The sequence below is a fragment of the Squalius cephalus genome (genome assembly GCF_949319135.1).
Source record: "Squalius cephalus genome assembly, chromosome: 3".
Classification (NCBI taxonomy): domain Eukaryota; kingdom Metazoa; phylum Chordata; class Actinopteri; order Cypriniformes; family Leuciscidae; genus Squalius; species Squalius cephalus.
The window spans coordinates 9636375-9660618 of NC_137124.1; the positions used below are offsets into that span (position 1 = coordinate 9636375).

The 24244-nt window shown below is 40.2% G+C and overlaps 1 protein-coding gene across 1 annotated transcript in view; it reads right to left on the minus strand.

Moving 5' to 3' along the window:
- dnah2 (dynein, axonemal, heavy chain 2) overlaps window positions 1–24244 on the minus strand; it is a 154784-nt gene that overhangs the window by 81843 nt on the left and 48697 nt on the right. Inside the window, exons 17-28 of the mRNA XM_079867707.1 lie at window positions 23519–23758; window positions 21498–21686; window positions 19254–19401; window positions 18680–18872; window positions 15354–15554; window positions 14519–14675; window positions 14175–14349; window positions 11972–12135; window positions 11602–11763; window positions 10079–10182; window positions 7931–8087; window positions 3783–3865 (exon numbers count right to left, since the gene is read on the minus strand). Coding sequence (XP_079723833.1) covers window positions 3783–3865; window positions 7931–8087; window positions 10079–10182; window positions 11602–11763; window positions 11972–12135; window positions 14175–14349; window positions 14519–14675; window positions 15354–15554; window positions 18680–18872; window positions 19254–19401; window positions 21498–21686; window positions 23519–23758 — 1973 coding nt within the window. The remainder of the gene's footprint in view (window positions 1–3782; window positions 3866–7930; window positions 8088–10078; window positions 10183–11601; window positions 11764–11971; window positions 12136–14174; window positions 14350–14518; window positions 14676–15353; window positions 15555–18679; window positions 18873–19253; window positions 19402–21497; window positions 21687–23518; window positions 23759–24244) is intronic.

The following is a 24244-nucleotide window of genomic DNA, read 5'->3' on the forward strand; positions in this document are numbered from 1 at the left end:
ATAGTTGAATAGTTGGCTCACGTGATTGTTTCGCACTTCAGAACGTCTGTTAAGGGAACACGGTGAGCATAAATGCTCCCTGGTTTTCACAGAGCATTGTGGGACTTTTTAGGGAGCAAATGTTTTAGTGCACTGGAAGGATTTTGCCTTTAAAACGGCCGTCTCTATGATCAGAGCCCTGACCCTTGAACTAGAGAGCTGATTGAGACGCACCCCATGTGTGAGTTAGAATGTGTAGCTATTCTCTCTGCTTATAGAGTCAACTTAATCTTGCTTACCAAAGTACACAGCCTACCTAGACCGTGTACCGGCGTTCAAATTGAAGCCGGTGATGTCTAAAAATGCTGTCAACATAGGCATCTCACTTTGTTTTGAACAGCTTATTGTTACTAGAAAATCCCACAAACACACACACAGACACACTTTTTTAGTAAACTACCAGAAAAGCACATAGAGGAGGACATGACCTCTCAAAATACAGAGTCATCAGCAAAGCAGGGCTGGGACGTTCATCCGCATCTGTGTGTGTGCGTCCAAACAGCAGCATATGTGCGTCAGGACAAAAAATGTGCGCCGTAGCAAATTTGAAATAAAATACAGTGTTGGTAAGGGAAGCGTATGTGTCTTAATTTAATTACAAGAAGTAGCATATGCTAAAAGTGTTTGCATGCACGTTTTGTCCCGCGTCATTATAGACCGTTTCGCCCACTGGCTCCGCTCAATGTTACGTTATGACTGCCAGGAGAGTCTTTCGGTCAGTCGAACCTTCGGTGCAGGACGCTTTTAATGCATGTTCTGCAGAATTGTCACTCTTGCAACTGCAGAGCAGGCAAAGAGATGTTTCTGTGCACCGTATTTATACAATGTGTGTGTGTGTGTGCTGTGCGTACAATGCAGGGCTGTAGGTGGTAATTACAGGTGATTTGCACTCCGTCCTGCTAAATGTGTGGAAACGCTCAATTATAAGTACACGGCAGCAAACAGAAAGCCTCTTCACTGCAGGACCATTAACGCACACACAGCTCCATCTGTGCGTGCGCACACTTCAGCTTCTATCATGAATACTATCATCATTAATCATCTTTTCTCCTTGCGGACAAGGCTGTCCGTTATTGAGAGCCTGAGTAATTTGGAATTGATTCTGTCCCCGGTATACAACCCCACCGCTGAATACTAAACACAGTGTTTGTTGATATGGCATATACACCACTGACAAAAAAAAAAGAGGAAGAAATAGAGTGATCAAAGAGGAGAGAGGGAGAACTAAAGATAAAGCATATGTCCACCTTTTGTTGCAGCACTGACGGGGACGAACAATACCAGCAGGTATGTGTGCTAAACAGGGGGAGAGAGAGAGAGAGTGAGAGAGAGAGAGACCACGTCCTTTCTCTGTTCTGCAGGATCTAAGCTTCTAGAAATAAGCAATAAAAATCTCCCCCCTTTTCCTCTATATATCTCTGTTCGCTCGCTTTTTTCTTCACATGCCTACCTGTCAGTGAGACACCACCCCCTGTGATTCTCTCTCTCTCTCACAGGTGGGTGTGAGACACTGACGCATATGACAGGTTATAGCACAGATAGCTGCAGTCCTTATGACTCTGCGTATTAGTGCATTACGCAACACTTAATACTCAGTTTCAGTTATATTACTGACCTGACGTCACTGACACTATTGGATACTACACACTACTGAACTGACTCCAGCTGAGTAATGGCACTATTGTCTTTTTAGAGCAGAACTGTAATCTGTTAGCATCTTTGAATCGTTTTATTATCGTAAGCTTGACTTCACTAAACATAAAGTACATACACAAACACAAGGATGATGGGGATATTTGTTTCGATGCAAATTAAAATGTAGCTGTGAAGGATAGAAGTACAGAATTTTGTTAATATTTATCTTATAATATATATATACACACTTTTCTAACTTTTACATTTATTTTAGTATTTGTTTTATTTATGCACGTCTTTGTCAGATTAAGCTCACTTCTAGGAAAAATGTTGTTCCAAAACTATAGCTAAGTACAGACTCGTTTACTTGGCTATCAAAATGGGGACATAGCACTTATATGTATGCAAGTGCAATATCACATAAGCAGTATCATAATCATAGGCCAATTTGTCTCCAGAGGCACTCTCACTCATAAAGGACAAAACAGACACAAATGAAATGGAAAATTAAGAAAGAATCTAAATAAGAAGCCTCCATTAAGGTATAAAAAACAATAATCCGGAATTGCTGTTACATCAAAACGGACAAACAGGCACAGACTGACCCGTTTCCGATTCATCCATGCAACTTGCACATAAACATCCTCATTCGTACACACACATTGCTTCCAGCTAAATACGAAGAGGCCTGAAGGCATTTTCAGAAAACTTTCAGCCCTTGGGAAGGAGACTGCTTATAAAAATGATTCTGTTAGATTAGAGCTTTTGTGCGGCTGCCATAGGCACAAAGCATCCTCTCCAGCTCTTATCTGCTCACAGCTCGTTTCTATAATTGTAAGCAATGAACCCTTTGTGAAACTCCCGAATGGTCTCAATCAAACCAAAAAGAGCAACAGCATCATTTGAGCTCATCTAAATACAGAAATGTCTTTCCCCGCTAGTGTTTATTCATTCACAGACAGTCAGTTTATGTTCTTCGTTGGACCCTTGACTTGTTTGCCCAGAAGGCTTAAAGCAGCCATTCTGAGTCCTGCTCTCCAGGGAGATTGATAGTAATTATGTTTGTGTGAGAGCTCAAGGTGCCCTGGCATTGATAAGCCATTTAATCTGTGTATGAAACATGGCTTGCTGTCAAACACAGATTTGAACCGGACTCTGAGAGAGCAATGCTGTCCGGCCGGTGGCTGTGTTTCCCAACCCCATCTAAACAGCATTTTTGGCCATCAAAGGTGCATTTAAGCACTAGATGTGTTTCAAAGCCTGCTGAGCTACACATCTAGAGAGCATTTCCGGGTATCAAAGGTCCATTCAAATACTGGCTGTGTTTCAAAACCTAGTGAGCTGCTTATCTAGACAGAATTTTTGCACATCATAATCCGTTAAGAACATTTGAACATGCCTATAATTCTGTCCAGTATGCAGGAGGCGGCTCACTAGGTTTTAAAACACAGCCAGTGTTTTGTATCATTTGCTCACTCTTTCTCAGTGGTGGTTGTGTCACACAGAGTATTATGATAATGTGGAGTCACTGGCTCATCACGCGTGGCGGTTCTTCCCTGCAGCAGGGAGCTCCATCATGTTGAGGAATGGTGTTTTTTAGGCTATGGCTTGTTTTTGGCACTAACATATTCGCATTACGGTGCCTTAACAGCATGGATGAAGCCAGTACCAGTCCCTCGGTGGACAGTGAGTCTGCCACAAAAGACAATTAGCTCGCGACTGGAAATGCATGAAAGTTATGGTAAAATTACGTCTCAGGAAAAAATAATCCAATACATCAATTAGGCAAAGTCAATTAGGACAACTCCCCAATTAAGATGGAAAATCTACTGGTGGAGGCTGGAGGCTGTAGCAAGCTGCAGCTAGGAAAGACACACATTTTTATGTGTGTGTGCGTTAATCTTCACTATTTTGATGGTCTTGTGTTTTCTTTTTCTGAGGAGAATTACATGGCAAATTAAATATTTTTTAATAAAATAAAGTAAAATGCACTGCCACGTCAGGATGCTGAATCATCATTATCATCTATTTAACATTCTGCTTACTGAACACCTGCGAGTGTCTACGACCTCTTGACGTTTGACCTTTTGAAACCTCTGGCATCTCACCTCAGTCTGTGGTGACCTTTGTCTTTGTAGGGTGTGATGTCCAGAGACGTTTCCTCCCAAGTCTTCGTGATGCCTTCCAGTGTCTGTGAATGAGAGGTCAACATTAGGCTTTTTAATGTTAGCACTAATCTTTCCAGACACATTCCACCTCAGCTCTGAACGCCAGATTGTATTAGAGCTGGAAGGGCAGCCATCGGTCTCATGGGGACGTCAGGCGACTAGTGACAGTGAAAGAACATCGATCGAGGCCCCCGCAAAGTTTCCCCCACAATAAACGTCATAGAAACACCAGACATGAATAGAAATCCGCCAATGACACTTCTCATTTACGATATGTTTCAAAACCTAGCAAGCAACCTACCTAGCAGCAGTTTTGGACATCTTTCAAACATTCAAACACTTGAAGTCTTTTAAATTCCAGTGAGCTGCTTGCATAGACAACATTTTAAGACATCATAGGCACGTCCGAACATTGGCTGTGTTTTGAATCTAGTGAGCTACCTAACAAGACGGTATTTTTTGGGCATCATAAGTGCATTTCAAAACATAGTGAGCTGCCTATTCAGGTGGCATTTTGTTGTATTAAGGTGGGGTCATATTTACTGTTATTCAGCGAATTTCAAGGAATCCATGCGATCATAACTTTCACTTGAGGGCGATTTCTTTTTGAGCTGTGTGAATCATACAATCGCTATCCTACTGACATTCTTGCCTGCAAAAATTTGCTGAAATGTGACTGCACCTTTAGAGCTGAAAAGACAGCTATCTATTTTGTGAGGAGGTTAGGTGACTTATAGTCTCAGCCTCTGAACATCTGATGCATAAGGCACAGAAAATAGGAAACACTTTAGGTGTTTCCACTTTAGACGTTTCAAAGACGCCATCTGATTGAATTCTACAGGATTTCCGAGAGACGTGTGTGTTGCGTCCGGTGTGAAGCCAAACCCTCTCATGGAAGAAGAAGAAAGCTTTCGTGTTAGCAACTGTGACAATGAGCGCTTATCAGGATCAACTAAACGCTGGATTGTCAAAAGTTTGTGAAGTTTGCGGCGCCATTGTTGCAGTAAACTTGCACAATGTTCTTGAATGAATAATTTATTTTATCGTAGGGACATCAACGTTACATTTTCACGCCTCTAAACATGACACGAAACAAAATGAACTGTGATTGGTTGCTTTACATGTCGGTCAGACGTCCTCTTGACCGGTCCTTGGCCAATGAAAGCTGTGATGGAGTCCAGACCATCTGCCGTCAGTCTGAAGGTCCGGCTACGCGAGACTAGGCGACTTGTGACAGGGAAATATCATTAATCTGGGCCCCTGCAAAGTCTTTCCAGAAACACCAGCCATGCGCCATGCCAGTAAAGCTTCTCATTTACACTCTATCTGTCTTTCTACTTTTCTCTCTCTCTGCGGGTGACTTCTGGGTGAACCGCTCTGTGCTTTGGGGGTTATGAGGCTTTGCTCTCCCATTGCCACTCTCGAACCAAAGCTGTGTTGTTGTAACCTCTGCGAGCACAGATCTGAACGTCTGGGAATCTCCCTGGGCCGAGAGTGAGAAGAAAGAGAGGAAGAGGGAGAGAGGGAGGAGTACAACCTCCCACAGTCTGACAGCTGGACAGGGCAGATCTCCTCTGCAGGGGCAGTAAAGGCTGCTCTGAAGGAAATTAAGCGCAAGGCTCATTTCCCCTGTGGCCGCCACACATGACCTGGGGACAGCAGCACTGCGCTCATACTGTACTGCACTATTACTGAACACAGTCCAGGAAATGTTCCTTTTTAAGTCTAAAATAGGACTATAAACCAGTCGACTTTCTAGGCCTGTTTCACACATCCTGCGTCAGCGGCATATAATGTAGCTTGTGCTTTTACACTAAAGGCATTTCTGCTGCGTAACAGCTCTGTGCAGAAAATAAAGTGACTTCTGGTTTACCACATTGCACATTTCTTCCAATAACAGCTATAAATTATAACACAAATTATATCATGGATATCGGAAGTGGGCCGTTGAGGATTATTACAAACTTGATCGCCATGAAATCTAATTTACATGAGGAGGTGGAATGACATTTACATCCAATTGGTAATTAATTTACACAGAACCCAAAACATAGCTATAAACTGTTTAAAGCGTCTGGATTCAGTCAGTCTTATTGAATATTGAAAAGTACTGTTTGTGAATTTGCATCAGGCCTGATGTTGAGGTCTTTTAGAGGCGGAGTAATAGGGCAGTTATTCGATCAAGTATTATGTTTCTTCGTAAAAGCAAATATTGTGTTAATAAAAAGGTTTTACAGTGCATTTCGACACGTTTTCTGATGAGATCTGTAAAAGCCAGTTTCCGCACCAGAGGAAAAACAAGCAGTTATAAAATGTGGCATGTTACAATTTTTAAAATGCTTTTGAAAGAAGTCTCATACTCTCCCAAGCTGCATTTAATTTAATCAAACATACGGTAAAATACAGCCTTTAAAATTACATTTTAAAATAACCATTCTATTTTAATATATTTTAAAGTGTAATTTATTCATGGGATGGCATCAGAATAATAAAAAATCTAAATAATCAAAATAGATTGATTAAATATTTAGAAATCAAAATAATCCGCTGATTTACTGCTCAAATAACATTTATTATTATAATCAATGCTCAAAACAGTTGTGCTGTGTAATATTTTTGTGGAAATTGATTTCCTGTGATTTTATTCTTCAATGAATTAGAAATGTAACTGGTAACTGTACTCTTAAAAGAAAAGGTTCTATATAAAACCTTAAAGGGTTCTTTTAGTTTTGATTTAATAAACTAGATTTAGTTTGAATTCATTCATTTTGTTTTAATTCATTTTTAAGTTGAAATACATTTTATGAAATAAACAGCTTGCAAACACTTCAGATTTTTTTTTAAAGAACCACTAAGCATGAAAGTATTATGCAATCATTTAAGAAATTTCTCCTTATACTGTATAGATCCTTTTTGGTATAAAGGGTTCTCTAAAATTGAGTCAAGAACTCTAGGGTTCTATACTGAACTCAAATTTGTGTGCAACTTTATTTCTTGTGATTGTGACTTTATTAATTCACATTTACACATTTATTTTTCATAAGTGTGACTCACATTGTGATTTTGACCTGATCTTTTACTCTTGAGGCAGAAACAGGCTTCAATAGAGTGACATGCAAAACTAAACTTAGCACCGAAGCCCTACTTTTATTGCTGCTTCAATAGGATGCTTCTGCCACTTGCTGCAATGTGTGAATGCAGGCCTAAGGGTTCAAATAAATCAAAATCTGACTCTAAGTATAACCCCACAACAGTCTGATAGCTTTGTGCTCAAGACCACCATCTCCTTTCCATTCAAACTGTTTGGCTAATGAAACCCACATCTGCACTGAGGCCAGACTCTCTACTGGGGCGGTCTGACTACAGGATGTCACCCTGAGGATATCATCTTTGACCTTCCAAACCCGACCTCTGACCATAATCCTCTTGACAGTGACTTTCTTTTTCTCTTTAACATACCGAACCTCTGAGGATCTTATGCACTGTGAGAGGAGCAGAGAGAATTGAACCTTGATGAACCCACAGTCCTTCACAGCGACAAAAGAAATAAGGAAGAAATGAAGTTTCCAGTTACAACTGAAAATGAGTTTTATAGCCTGATACTATTTGCATCATAGCATATGCTTTTTAACTATTTTATTTTTTCATATGAGGTCCACTAATAATGTTACTCGAGAGTGATGCAGTAAAGTAGTTTTGAATGAAAGTTTCAATGTGTTTTCAAATACTCTCTCAAAGGATCAAGGACAATTTGATTTCTCTTTCTTTGACACTTCTAGTACAAGTGCTTTAAAAACGCAGAATCCAATACACTGATCGGAAGAACCTGCCAAGTTGAAGGACGCTGTTAATTTGCAATTAACCATATACATTAGCAAACTCCAAAACAGAGGAAAGCTGATAAGAAAAGGGTTCTTTGTTGCACTTTAGCACTCTTTTTTTTATATAAATTGTTCTCTGTAGGATCTTTCACTGAAGAATCATACATTTTTTAAAGAGTCAAATTATACTCAAAATGAAATAAATGAAGCCAAATGAGAAAGAGAGAGTTCTGAAGAGGGATTGAGAGAGAGAGGGGAATATCATACCTGTTCTATTGAGAGCTCTTTGCTGGCCGCTCCTGATATGTCACTGATACGCTCGGCATGTTGGTCCAGACCCAAAGCCACAATCTTCTCCAGAGTGAAATCTTCACTGGTCGGGTCAAACGTCTGCTGCGCCTCTTGCCTTATTTGATCCCAGTGTCTAAAATAAACAAATCCACACCATCTTTTGATGATAAAATCTGATTGGCCAAAACCCTTTGACACTGACATATGAATCTGAGTTCAAATAGGGTGAAAAAACCTTTTATCAAAGCCATTTGATCTATTCCAAAACCAAAACCTATGGGCTGGCATTTTAAGACATCATAGACACAGTTTCCAACTCAAAGGCTTTTCCAAAAGATAGGCAACTTAATTATGCTGCCTGCTAAGAAAGCTCATTTTGGACAGATTCTAAAGCAGCATCAATATTTATAATATATAATATATATATGAACTACACAAACACAGTTCAGTGTAACTAAAAATAAAGCATTTTATCCAATGTTTGTGTGCTTATTAGGGTATCACCCTGTTTTCTTAGCAACATTAATGCCAAACCCTATAGGAAAAAACATTGAGTAAGATGTGAGTTGCCGTCTATGTAGTGTGGTTAGGATGATGCCTTAGAAGACCGCTGTCTATGTAGGCAGCAGGCTGCGAGGCATCTTAAGAGGTTTTGGATCAGAGCTATTGTGTAGGCCTTTAGGAGAGATGAGGTTGGTGATTCATTAATAAAAATATCTAATGGAATTCTTACGCTAAAATTATGAGAGTGTGTGCTATTCAAAGTATTTTGAGAGCTGAAGGAAGACTGCGCTGGTTAGTCACAAAAGACTGGTCACTAGTCATGTTGACGGTCAGATTTTGTCATAATAAACAGGTGTGACGGCCGACGACAGCGCAAGGATTGAATTCTCCCGTGAGAGATCCCGTAGTCATGACGCACAGCTTGTTGTCTTCTCTCAAAGAAATCCACAGAGACCGACTGTACATCTGATCCACAACAAAACACAACACCGCTATTTCATAAAACCCATCCTGCCAATGACTAGCCCCTCTGAGACCGGGCCCCGGCATTCTGGGACGCGATCTCTGCTACGAGTGCCTGTTTTTCTTTCGCTCTTCTCGTTTCCCGTTCTGTCGGTCATGGACTTCTGAGGCTGGAGCTCTGTTTATTTTCATCTGCTTCCCTGATGTGCTGCGCCGGCCAGCGGGAGACGCTAACAGGGATCTTTCAGAGGGTTACATCAGTGTGATTAGCCGGCTGTCATCAGGGGAACGTGAGGCCTGTCTCTGGCGTCTCCACCAGGGCTGTTGTAGCACGCCTGATTGGGGCCGATGGGCTGTTGTTTTGGGAATGCCAGATCCAATCAAATGGCTTAGGAAGCGAATGACAGGGCAGAAGAAAAGCGAAGAGCAGAAAATGTTGCGTTCTCTCGGCAGGGAAGGCGCCGGAGTGCACAAATGCTCTGCGTGATAGAATACAGAGAGGTGACGAGCTGTAACTGAGGGCTCGCTGTCAGGGTGTGGGATTACAGCTGATCCTAGAACAGTAATCGGCACCAAACCGCTGCCGCTGATGATTATCAGCTGGACTTCACAACAGACCTCAGGTCGCAAGCTAAAGAAGGCAATCTCTCCAACAGAGAGCAGTTATAAAGAGCGATTGTCCAGAGAAGAGGCAACATGAAAGACGACGGTGTCATTTTTGTCAGGAACCACTCTTGATAAGGAGGATTAGTGCGAGAATGACATTTCATTATGCTGAGGACATGATTTGTGTGTGTGTGTGTGTGTGTGTGTGTGTGTTTGTGTGCAGGGTTGCCAGGTCGGTGCAACAAAAGAAGCCCAATGGCAAGTCAAAAGTAGCCCAAAATTGGGTGGAAATCAACCCAAGGAAAAAAACAAATTACCCGTGGACTAAGCACCACTGTGTGTGTGTGTGTGTGTGTAATCCTGGTAAACCCTACATTTTGGGGACAAAATGTCCTCAAGACAGCTGGCTAATCACACTGATGTAACCCTCTGAAAGATTTTGCGGACAAAATGTCCTCACAAAGATGGCAATATCCGAAATCCTTGTCCTTTTGGGGAGATTCTTTTTTTTGTTGTGTGTGTGTCTGTGTGTGTGTGTGTGCGCGCCCCCACCTCTCTCTCATGGCTGGATTCCTGAAGTCTGTGATCAGTGGGATGATTTTCTTAAATTGTTCAATCCTGCTCTTAGTGAAGTCCACAACCTCCCAGTTCTTGTCCTGAAAGAACACACACACTTCACCATCATTACTCTATAATAGTCAGGATCCCACTGCAGGCTGAAGTGTAAAATGCTGAGTGCTGTGTTGTGATGGGCTGATCCCCTGTCAGTGGAAGAGCACCCAAAGGGTCTGAAGCAAGCAGGTGTTTCTAATCTGCTTAAAGCTAAATGTCAGGATAATGAGAAGCTGGTGAGAAGAGAAGCTAAATTAGCTTTAAAGGGTAATTAGCTACACAAAAGAGCTTTTATCACAGTTACAAAGGGAAACGAAGGAATGAGTCTCTCTGCTGGACCCTAATGAAGTAGCATCAGTATGTGTGTGAGAACAGCAGAAGATGAGTGAGAGACGGAGACATCACTGACGCCGTGATAGCCGTTACGTGTCGGCCCGATGGCTGCTATTTTTTAATGTGAAGGGTCTGTACAAGATCTTAGTACTCAATCCGCTAATTGTGACGCTCAATTAAATGAATCATTTAAAAAATATTATATATATTCACATATATTATGGTGCTCGTATTACCACACCAGGACAGAAGCAACAGGAGTCTGCTGCAATACTGAAATGATATGAAATATGAAAATGAAGCCTTAGCAAATCAAAAAATGTGAAAGATTATTTGATATATAATTTACATTACAATACACACTACCATTTTAATGTTCGAGGTTGGTAACATTTTTGAAAGAAGTCTTAGAACAGTAATATTGTGAAATATTATTACAATTTAAACAACTGTTTTCTATTTTCATTTGCAAAGCTGCATTTCTCCAGTCTTCAGTGTGACATTCTCCTTCATAAATCATTCAACTATGCAGATTTGCTGCTCAAGAAACATTTGCTAATTAATATGATCAATGTTGAATACCGTTGAGCTTCTTAATGTTTTGGACACTGTGATTGATTATTGTTTCCCAGGATTATTTGATGAATAGAAAGTTCAAAATAACAGCATTTATTTATTTAGTTGAAATAGAAATATTTTTCAACACTACTAATGTACTTCATCACTTTTGATAAAATTCAATGTATCCTTGCTGAATATAGGTATTAATTTCTTTCAACAACAAAAAAAAATCGTACTGATCCCAACGTTTTGAAAGGTAGTGTACCTGCTTATGGCGACCTTATTGATCACTTTCCCACAAAGAAAATCAGATGTGCATTTGTGAGATTTTGAATGAATGTTTCGTTAAAACAGCAGAATACATCCGCCTATGTTTATTTTTTTATTTATTTTTAATAATGCTAATATTGTTAATATTTTATTTTTATATTAATATATTTATGTATAATTTTAGTTTTAACAACAGCTTAAACAAAGTCTGTGCTGTTCTATTCTGAGAACTAACATTGTTTATTTGAAACTGACTAAGGTTGAGCACCAGGAGTACAGAGTAAGTTGCGTTGGCTTGCCTTGATCTCTCGGCTGAGTTTGTGGAGTCTCTTGAACATGTTCTGGCCGGTGTTGTCCATGACCTCGGTCTGTAGAGAGGCCAACTGACCTCCCTTCCACTCGTCCCACAGAGCCTCCCACTGCTGGGCGATCTCCCATACCTGCTGCAGGTAATCCATGCCCTACAAACACACGCACATGAACACCATCTAAACATCACCATAACCAGAAATCACCTTCACCAACAGCATCAATAGTGTTCAATTCGCATTTACACAGTGAATTTCCCTCAGCCAAAGAGCTGTTTGTGCTCTGTTTTGCTTAGCGTTGAATGTGTCAGTGTTGTATTGTATGGAGAACATTTTTACTGTAACAGCAGTGAATAGGTACCTTCTCTAGATTGAGGATGTCTTTAGAGGCTGGTTCTTCAATATCAAAGATGCTGAGACCATAATGTATGCTCTGCTCCTCTTCTTTAAGAGCCTCCAACTGGGCACGCAGTTCTGACACCAGCTCTAGTGCAGAATCTGGGGCTACACTACTGCCAAACGGACCTGCACATAGATACATGCACAAATAAGATATACAAAAAACACACACAAATGCCCATGCATATGGTTAATGATTAAAAAGATGCACATTCAGCTGTCATTTCCCCGGGGAGCAGCTTGTCGCTCTAAAAAAAAAAGCTCAATGGATTCCTACTGGCAAGAAAGTTAGCAAAGTGAGCATGTTTCTATTAATGTGGTTTCACAGTTGGGAGCTCAGCAGGTCAGTAGGTCTCTTTCCTGAGCAGCATGCAAGTTCTGGCTCGGACCCAGCTCCGCAAACAGGCCCGCACTCCCACAGTCCACACGCACTTGCGACAGCTTTGATTTACGAGATATTTGATATTTCAAAAAGCACCTCATTCATCTCAGGATGGCAATACACAACACGTACAGTAACACACACGAACGCGCTCGCACAGACATCAGTATAGAGGCCATTGTCTGCCCTAAAGGCCTCTGTGATATGTTTACAGGCGCGAGTGTTAACGTCGGTCAGCGTTTATAATGCATTCCATCAAACTGGCTAAATCACACACCTACTGCACATTTACAGCAATTACAAAAAAACACACGTTTACACAATTCTGCATGAAGGCGAGCCATCAAGCATCGCGTCAAAATCCATCAGGGATCTCCAGTTAATATTTGTGCAAAGTCTGATTTACTGAAGCATTTAGCACATACTGAAGTGCGTCGCTGGAGCGGAACGATTTCAGGAGCACGGGTGTTGAGAGGTTTGATGACGCCCATCCTCTCTCTCAGTTGTGCCTGACTAAAACGTAAAGAAAATCTAATTAGCAAATGTTAAAATGGGATACATATTTGATAAATCTGCCTTGGAGATTTCAACCAATCATGTTTAATTGGGCCTGTGTTTTTCCTCAGCGCCGATTCTGAGAGGGAAAGTCACACTGGGTCCGTGGAGAGCAGGAGATGAGATTTTGAAGGGGCACCTTGGCAGGGGCCAGTAGTATGTGTTTGGACTGAATGAGTGTGATATTATTGAAACCATCTCTCTCTCTTGAATACAAATTTCTCTCCGCACAAAGCTGCTTCCTGGCCTCATTAACCTGAAGGAGCCCGCCATTGTTTGCTGGAACAATCCAAACAATCCAGTCGTTCTACAAGTTGCAGCTGCCGCCCACGTTCGGAAATTGTGGGATTGTGGGAAATAATAACGGTGAGCGACAAGCGTGTTTGCCACGTGTTGACTTAGCGCAAAAGCTAAGACTGTGCCAAAACTCCAACTTTGTCTGAATCAAGACGGAAAGGCTTTTGGATTCATAGTGGGAGGAGAAGAACATAGGAGGAAAGACGCGGGGAAGGAATGGCAGGAGATCAAACTGAAAAACAACAGACTTCACAGAGCTATCAACGATCACAAGGAAACGCAAACACAATGGAAACGAGATGGAGAACGAGTGAGCAAAGAAGTGCAAGAAAAAAAGGAAGGAATGAAAGAAGAGGGAAGGAAAAGTAGGACGAAAACTCTGTCCTCTTTGATACAGTTCGGCACAACGTGGCTGTTCGTGAAGAGAGGTGGCAGTGCGAGATAGAAAAAAGAACTTTTCAATCCCGTTTTTAATAGAGCAGAGAATAAACAGCGCAGAGACACCAGCAGGAGGTAGAGCAGCAGTACGGGACAGAGAGAGAGAGAGAGAGAGAGAGAGAGAGAGAGAGAGAGAGAGAGAGAGACAGACAAGCTGAGAGTGCAGTCAAGGGCACGATGTCAGTGTGACGGTCACTTCTGCGGTAGGTGAGGCTCCATGGCGTTCTAAAACATTATCTCAAGGCTAATTGGTTGTGATGTGCCGTGGGGCATGTGGGAGGTTGATGGCTCTACCCAGCACTCCCCACCATGCAGAACACCCACGGTCCCAGAAAGCAAAGGCCTGCGGTGCCGCACATGTAGCGAACTGACCTACAGAATAAGAGGCATGCTGGGATGTGAAGCTCACAGTAGGCTCTGAGACAGTACTTGACCGTGTGTGTGTGTGTTTTCCCATCCTATAACAGTCGAAGATGTGTATGTGTGTGTTCACCATTGCTAATGAAGCTCTGTAGGGCCGACTGTGTCTTCTTCTTAAACTCCTCAGAGGAGAGGATCAGCCCACTCTTCATCATGTCTTTGTGTTTCTTCAGCATGATGTCACTGTCAATCACAACCTGCTGGAACCACACCCACTCTGCATTCAGAGCCACCAGCAACTCCAACACCTACAGAGACAGAGCGAGAGAGAGAGAGAGAGAGAATATAAGAGCGCTGACTCAAATAAAAGCGTAGTCAAATATGGAATAGAGGCGGGTGATGAAAGTGTATTTAGGAGACAATTTGACTGGAACACCTGAGGGAGTGTGTGTGTGTGTGTGTGCGTGTGACACTCACAGCGGGGTCGACGGGAACCTCGTATTTCTCAAGGATGGCAAACTGATCATGGATGGGTGGAATCTGACTTTCGATTTTACTCAGATCTGCCTGCAGAGTTTGCAGAAGTTTTAGACTCTCTTCCATCTCCACCAGAGTCTGAGGAGGCTGAGACAGCCTGAAAACATGCACAGTCAATGACTACATGCGCTTGCTAAATATTTAATGCCTATTCTAAGTCAATTAAGCACAATAACAGAACTAGCCACATACAGTATTGCTGCCCTGTTTCTTATTGAGCTGTCTACTAAGATAACATTTGGGTATATGTTTTGGAGTTGCTAAGGTATTCTGAGTGGTTTTAGCACAATGCTTTGGCAAGGGTGTTGCTATAAGGTGAAATAAAATTGAAAATGAAATACAAATTTCTAAAAACTATATAGACATACTAAAAAAAAACATGTACAAATGACAAGAACACAACAAAATTACTAAAATTTTTTTGTGCGATATATTGTTACACCCCAACAAAAGAGCCCGCCTCCAAATCTCCATATTCTCTTTCGAGTCGACAGAAGTATTTATTAGCGTCAGGCTTAGAAACATGCTAACGTCAGACTCTATTGAAATCAACAGAGAGGTTTGTCGAGTCTCTTATGCTCTTCACGTGAGGGGTGTTAATTGGCGTGGCATGCATGAGTGACCATTAATCACAGTCGCTGCCCATGAAGAGCGTTTCAAATCGGTCACTTATGAGGTTTCATTTCAGTTAGGATCCCAGCTGCTTATATAGACAGCAGACAGCGAGGCAGGGTTTTGGAACAGTGCTTTGAGTGGGTCTCACACACACACACACCTGAGAGCGTTTTCCTGCAGGAAGCTGTGCAGTTCTTTGAGTTTGGAACTGGCCATAAGGCTGAGCAGCTGCGTGAACTTGCTCTGCCACTCGTTACAATGTTGCAACAGAGAGAATTTGAGTGGAGAACAATCCAGCAACACGAACTGCAAACTTAACACTGTCTCCTCCTTCTGGACGTTGTTCGCCACCTCTGTGTATCTGTACAAAGAGAAAGAGAAAGAGAAAGAGAGACAGACAGGGGGAGAGGGGGAAGGGGTGTGTAAATGAAGTGAATAATTCTCTTGAAACTAATCTTGAATTATATATTTAAAAATTATATATTTAAAAAAATCCTATTATGCAAATTCTAAACACAAGAGACGTTTGCCTTTCTAAACAAAGATTACATTAACATTTAATGTTTTATTTTAGGTTTTTACATAATTTTCTATTACCGCAGTCCTGATTCAAAAAGAAGATTGTTTGCAGTTGTGTTTTTGGAAATTAAGACATCAGGTCTAGATAAAATCTATAAAATAAGTAAATTATATTTTATTATACATTCATTATATATCCCTGAATAATAATGAAAACCACCTTGTGTCCATCAACTAAGTTCTCAAAAACAAAACTTTATGCTGCCTTATGAAAACAATTTTGCAAATAAAAATGTATTCTCCCATGATACATCAGTAAGTGGAGAAGTTAAAGGACGGACACTTGGATGCTTGTCTCTTGATTGTTCTTTCCTAAGAATGTTGTGATTGTATCAGGACTATATTTTCTCCACACTGTTTTCTCATTACCACTACTAATGGTACATTTTAACAGACAATGATTTAAATTATTAATAATTGCCTCTAAATTACTTTTTGTTTAAATGGATCTGTTAGATAATGTAATTTGGTGATGTGTTTTTTTTTGCTCAGTCATGATGGCTGCCCTATTAACAGCCATTTAATTTGTCATTTCAGCAGCACAACGTACCTAAATTTCAAGAAAATAACTGAAGTGTACAACATGAATTATTTCTGTGAGCGAGTGTAAAGAAATAAAGCATGACTTAGATTAACAATAGTCATTAAAAAAAGTGTCTGCATGCATTATTTGATGTGGAAAAAACTTGAGACATTAAAGGGATAGTTCACCCAAAAATTTAAATTCTGTCATCATTTACACACCCTCAAGTTGTTCCAAACCTGTGTAAATTTCTTTGTTCTGCTGAACAGAAAAGTTTTACATAAGCCACTTTGGGGCACCCTCGACTTCCATAGTAGGAAAGAAAAATACTATGGAAGTCAATAGTGCCCCAAAACTGTTCAGTTTCCAACATTCTTCAAAATATCTTCCTTTGTATTCAACAGAAGAAAGAAATTTACACCGGTTTGGAACAACTTGAGGGTGAGTAAATGATGACGAATTTACATTTTTGGGTCAGCTATTAATTGGGACAGCAGACAACACAAACATGCAAAAGGTCATTAATGCGCAATCACACACACACACACACACACACACACACACACACACACACACACACACACACACACACACACACACACAGAGCCTCAAGCATCCACTGTTGACATGATAACGATTTGGTTAGTGCAGATCAAATCTTTAGGGAAGAGATGTGGACAGAACTGGCACCTCTGTGCTACAGACATGTCAACAGTGGCGGCTCGTCAGGGGAGACAACGGAGGCACAGCTAACCCAGAATTTTGAAGTGAAAATGGGAGAAGGACGATTTAATATTAATAAAACGAGCTTCCCCGAGCATGCCGAATCTGACGACGTAATTATAATTACAATCGTTCGGAAAACTGTGCTAAGGCGAGTCTGAGGGGATAGAAATGGGGAGGGGGAGGCCAGAGACTTTTGCCTCTGTTGGTAAAATAGCCAATCACTATTGAGTATTTCACATTCAGCGTTAGAGTGTTGAGGAAAAAATACATCGCAGAGGAGGCTAGTCTCCCTTGCTATAGGAACCAATCATTGTAGAGACGTAAATTGCGTGATATTAGTTTGAACTGATCCCGTCGATAATGTACAGACTACCTTAATTATGGAGAGCAGAGATATTGATATTGAGGCTAGGTGAGTGAATTTACATAATGTATATGAAATTATCTATATATATTGTCTTGCTGAATATGTCATATGGGGATCCCCAGAATCCATCGTTTTCATGTGAACTCAAACACACCATTCTGGTGTACTATATATTTAAATGAAAATAAATGCATGTATGAAAGGATGATTTTGAATCCTTCAGTGGATTTGTTCACTAAAGAAACATTTTATTTTATTGGTACCACTACAAATAATTCAGAAGTTCACAAGTGTTACTAGCATACTCTTTTTGAAGCATTTAGACCAGGGGTTGTCAACTAGTGAGAACAGTAGCACCATTTTACGGTTTCTACAGTTTAAAGTGAGCAGCGTGTCAAAACAACGGAACGGTTCACACCACAAGTGCTCAGTGTTGTTTATGGTAATGATCTTTCGGCGCTTGATCCTCTAATATTTTTATCTAGAGCCAAACGCGCTTCATTCAAGCCCTTTCCACTCCGTGCACGCGCACGCTAAAGACTTAAAGTGTCACATCACAAGCTGCAGATGATGCGGTTATTTTAACAACAGTAGCAGTAACACAGTGAACAGCAAAATAGATACTTTCGCTGAACACTGCAGAAAGCGAAAATCCAGCAAATACAAGTATTTTGTCTGTCATACACACTTGACATTTTTTCATCTATATTTAGCATTGTTAATCAGCATTTTAAGAGAATTTCATCATAAATGTTATAATAGGAAAAAATTATTTATGGCAAGGAAAGAACGTAGTTAACTTTTTTTAAGGCGTTTTGATTATTATGTCCATTGTTTGTTTGTTTTTAGTTGACTTATTTTAAGAAAAATATAAAAATAGTCCAGAGGAAAACCCTGAACCACAGTATCTTTTATCAGTCACATGGCCTTCTGCCATACATGGGTATCTAAATGTAAAAATAATAATAGCCTGATAAAACACCTGCTCTTACTTCATATAATCATATCCATTTGGGCTCAACTAATAATGTGTTTTTTTTTTTTCTTTGCCTCTAAAGGGTCCAATATACTCATCTCTGATGATTACTTTGACTGTTTAGGATTTTTTTCCCCTTTTACAAAGAGCTACTGCTGCCCAGATGGAAATCTATAACTATTCCAAAAAAGTATTGCCCGAACCTCCACTGGGAAGGAAATATAGAGACCGGACCTCTTGGATTTAAATGAATACCCATGATTTAGACGCTGCTTTTGCAACATTACACAGTCATTTTGAAGGAAAGATAGAGACCTGGCGATGTCAGCGTCAAAGGAGGCTACTGTGGGGTTGAGCCGCTGGTAGCGCTGTATAAAGCCGTCTTTTTCGATTTCCCAGATCTCTCTGTGTTTGTCCCAGGTCTTCAGATAAGTCTGCAGGAAAGATGCATTAGTCACCATTCCTGCAGCTATGGCTCCCTGAATCTTACAGATCTCTTCATCTTGCTCTGAAATCAAAAGAAAGGGAGGAAGTGAGAACAACACAGAAAGCATTGTTGATGCCAAACAACCACTGATGAGCAATTCACAAATGATGATGTGAATGGATTTTTCACCTAAAAATGGAAATTCTGTCATTATTTAGTCATCATTGTGGCTTTGTGTTTATTTTACTTTATTTTTCAGAGAAACATAAAAGGAGGAATTTGAAGAATTGTACGAAAAGAGTGGACCCTATACAATTCTTCATAATTTCTCCTTTTGTGTTCCACAGAAGAAAGTCATGTGGGTTTGGAACGACATGAGGGTGAGTAAACACAACATGAATATAAAAAGGGCATGAAGGATAAATGGAGGGATGTGGTGAATGAGATAGCGAGAGGGTTTACCGATGATGCTGTGGATGGGGTTGCTCTGCGAGTGCTGGCGGGTCAGTAGATCCGGCAGACGTTTGAACACTGAGATGGTCTTGATGAGCTGAGAGCTAATGCTGTTCACTATGTGCGCCAGTTTCTGGAGAGAAGGAGAGAAATCCACCTGGAAAAACACACACAGAGAGGAAAAATACTTAATTAAAAGGGCAAACAAGAACCATCCACCTCTTCTGCTTCCTTGCTTCAGAGACATTGCTAAACTCAATTGGGCAAAGGACAGAGCTATTCAAAGCTGGTCAGAGATATTGTTAAAAAAAACCCTAAAACCTTGACTTCCTTGAATTATGTGTACTTGTCTTATATAACTATTTAATTTTGGTCTGCAAGGTCATGGCATCTGTTTGATTTACACAATTATTTTATTTGTTCTGGTTAATTTCTGTGATATATGTTTCTGACACAGCTGAAACCTATAATAAAATGTTGATAAAAAAACGGGGGTCAAACAAGACTTTGAACAGAATCGTAATATTCAACCTGCAAGTCATAGAAAATGTTTATTCAAGTATCATGTGATTGTAAATATGTAGATATTTGCATATTTTATGCACTAACATCAATTTGACATAAAACTACATCAAATATCTTTCAAATAAATACTGCTCTAGTAAACTTTCTATTCATCAAAGAATCCTGAAAATAATGCATTGTGGTTTCCACGAAAAATATTTAGCACAACTGTCTTCAACATTGATAATAATAAGAAATGTTTCGTGAGCAGTAAATCAGCATGTTAGAATGATTTCTGAAGGATCATGTGACAGTAAAAACTGTAAAAAACTGTATTTTTTATTGTAGCTAACATAAAATATATGTAAATTAATATATATAAAAATCATAAATGCACCAGGAATTGAGAGAAACTGCAATTCTGTCAGTTCCGCTCAAAGTGAAACGGCATCACGTACAGGTCAGAAAGCTGTTGCTCCAGTTATACCATAAAGCTTTTTAAAGAGTAGACAAAGTACGATACAATTTTCAGTGATAAACCTGCTCTTACAATAACCGACTGTCCGATACAAAAATACGAAAATGCAGTAGTAATCTGTAGTTTTGACGATAGCCCTGATAGTCTTTGCTGACAAATAAACATGAATTTCTCGGTCCAGGTAAAACAGAGAATGAGTAAACATTGTTCATTTACATATACTACCGACATTGTAACAGTACAAAGTGTGTTGAACATTTGCTAAGTTACACTTTAATTCCTCCACACAAATAATGCACATTAATAAATGATCTGTTAATGAGCACTGCATCACTTTTGTAATTAATCGTACACATTAAACCGTCCACAATTTCTTATTTTCTTAATGGAGTTTCATCACAGAAGTATGTACTTGTTATTGCTCTGACTGTGTAAGTGTAGAAAAATGTTCAAATATGGAATCATGAGTCTCAGAATCCATTATTTTTATTGCTGAAATATGACAGAATGTTGATCTTGCAAGCTTCTCCAACATCCTGTGGTTTTCTGTGACCGTTTCTAATCATCTCCACTGTGAGAGCTGGAAAAGATGTGTAGCGGCAAATATTGTACCACCGTGAATTTGGTTGTCGATCAGCCTGACGGATGTTCGTTTTCGCTCTTGGTGTGAACAGACCATTCATCAATGATTTGTTTTGCTTATTCATTTCGCATCTGGTGTGAGAGGGCCTTTAATAGTGTGTCCTGAGCTAGCATTAATGCGTTTCCCTTCCCTCTGGCACTTAGAGCGCTTTGCCTCAGGCAGTCTGTCTCCACAGACCAAAGCAACCAATGTCCCTAAAATATACTCAATTAAGCCAAACTAACGTTTCTGCTTTTCCTTTCTCACTCTGTTTAGCTGACTAAGCATCATGGGACATTACCCATAGCAGTAGAGTGGAGTGCTGAATAACGCAGCAGTGCAGCCACAGCTGTGATTTATAGAGGTTGCGGTGTTCTGAATGCCCTCTGCTTGATGCATGATAGTGTCTTTACGCTGTATGTAAAACACATGGCCAGCAGCTCTCTGTGACCAACACAATGATTTGCACTGACACAGAGCTTTTATGTACACTTTTATACCCTGAAATAATCACAGAGGGGACAGTATGTTTGACAAAACGATGTCTAGATGTGAGGTAAGAGTCACCTCGTCACGTAAATTTGTTTTTAATGACTACTGCATTACTAGATTTGACAAAGAGAAAGTGTCTGTGTCTGTTTGTGTGCACCTGAGCAGGATATCGAGGAGTTTGTTGTTTCAGTACCACCTCTACTCTGAATAAGGGGTTTGGGGAAGTCTTGCCATCTCCATTGACGGCTTTAGAGAGCTCCTGCAGAGAGCGCTTTATATTCACACGAAACGCCTCCTCAACCATTCGATCCAACTTCTCCATGTATGACACCCAGTGCTGTTGCACCTGAAAACACAAACATGATGCTTTTATTAACCCAAGTATGTTACAGTTTATGCAAGTATGCAGAGATAAATATTATTGTGACGTTGTACATACTTAAAGGTATAGATCACCCAAAAAATAAGAAAACTGAAGAAAGTTTCAACTGATTTTGTCAGTACAATAAAAGTCAATGGGGTTAACTTTTAAATTAACTTTTGATCTCATTGATTTAGAAACATTACTATTAGGATCTCGGGTATGGTGGGTACGAGGGACGATGTTCAGGTACAGTTTTACAACTGAAGCGCACATGGATTGGATTGATCGCTACATTTGACAGGTCTTGATTTACCATGCGCCATAGAAAAGGAGTGCACAGCTAAAACAGATCATCACTCATCAACCAGGTTCTTTATACTTGTTACTTATTCTATGTAATTATAAGTATTTTAATGCTATACACATGTACACATGTAAGTAATTTTTATGTTCAGTAAAACCCCCAAGTCATATATACTTTCTAATAGTCATCATGTCTAGTGTGAATGATAACCAAATAAATCAATAAACTACATCACTTTTTTGTGAGCCGAAATGAAATCATGTCTTGTCTTGTTTTTGTTTTTTTTGCAGAGTTAGAAGCCATTACTTTTAAAGGAGAACTCCGGTCAATTTTAACATTGAGCTCATTTTTTTGTACATTTGGAGTGCTGTCAATACAGAGAACAACGACAAGAATCGGTGTTGCCTACACCGAGTTATTCTATTTTTAAAATTTGCACCCTGTTGACTTCAATGGGGCAAGTACTAAACCTGCTTTTAGCCTCTTAACATCCTTGATGTGTCATTACAAGTGCACAGAAAATGTGAGTGATTCCTTCTGAGTGAACACGAGTGAGTCTGACTGCAGTAGATGTGAAAGATATGTATAAAAATGATGTTATTTAAGCCAGCGCAAATACCTTTGTTTACATCCTGTTTTTCGGTTGAAGTCCAAAGTAGTCGATTGCCGAGTTCACGCGCGTGATCATAGGTATTAAACCTATGCGTGTGAACTCTGCAATCGACTACTTTGGACTTCAACCGAAAAACAGGATGTAAACAAAGGTATTTGCGCTGGCTTAAATAACATCATTTTTATACATATCTTTCACATCTACTGCAGTCAGACTCACTCGTGTTCACTCAGAAGGAATCACTCACATTTTCTGTGCACTTGTAATGACACATCAAGGATGTTAAGAGGCTAAAAGCAGGTTTAGTACTTGCCCCATTGAAGTCAACAGGGTGCAAATTTTAAAAATAGAATAACTCGGTGTAGGCAACACCGATTTTTGTCGTTGTTCTCTGTATTGACAGCACTCCAAATGTACAAAAAAATGAGCTCAATGTTAAAATTGACCGGAGTTCTCCTTTAAGTATGCCACTTGAAATCACATGAAATCATTAAAATGCCTTCAGGGTGTAAGGGGTTAACAGTGACAGTCAACAAAGAGCTTGATCAGGATCGGAATCGGCCGCATGTGATGACAAGAAATCGGTAGTCATATGATATCAGCTGCAAAAATCCTCATCTGAGCATCCCTACTTATTAAAACACATGCAGTGAATAACCTTAGTTCACAATGGGGTGATAAATTTACCTTCATATGTCTGTGCAATTAAACTAGCTGGTTCTTATTGCAGTTGCTGCCATTTTATAAAAGCAAGAAGCCACTTAAGGCTGTGCGTTATGAAAAGTTTACACCAACAACGATCCTTCAGTGCGTTAAAATTACTGTACCACAACCTCAAGACGTTTAGCGCTTTAGTGGAAAAGATCCTAAGCTACAACACACAGACAGCAGTCCAACCTCAGGGCCATCTAGGTGGAAGGTCCCGTAGACTCTGGCCATGATCTTGACGATGTCCTGGTGTGCGTTCTGCAGTCGGAGCAGCTGGCTATGCTGATGATTCTGCTGATCCTCCTGGAACTCCAGGTCTCCATGAAACATCTTGCCATCCACACGCACCAGAATCAGCTCACTGATCTGCTCACAGAGCTTAGAGGTGGCCAGGATAGCTGCCTTATACTCGTCCACCACTAACTGAACCTGTGGGAGAGGAGAGAGGTTCATTACACAGAAAGCGAAAAACAAAGAGATAGCACAAATTTAAATCCAAAAACACACAGCTGACAGCTCAATAAATTGTAAGATTTGATCATCTAGTAAATTGTAAGATTTGAATCTGAAAATCAACAGTACGTCCCTGGCTTGTTTAGATTAACAACTGTTCTAATACATTTTTGTAGACAAAAAAAAAATCCAGGCTACACACATCTTGTTATTTCTATAAACTTTCCCTGAGATTATTGCACCATCGTTTGAAATGAGTTACCACTTTATCACATGCAGGTCTATTACTGATTCTGTGGATGCCTGCCGTATTGAAAAACACAGACTCCAGTAGATAGCATCACACATATAAAAGTTCCAAAATCGGAGCTATTGTGAATCAGTACTTTAGCATTCACAGGGACCCTTCTATTTGGAAAAACATATGGGAATAAATAGTTTTTCACCTGTAGTGGCGAGCAA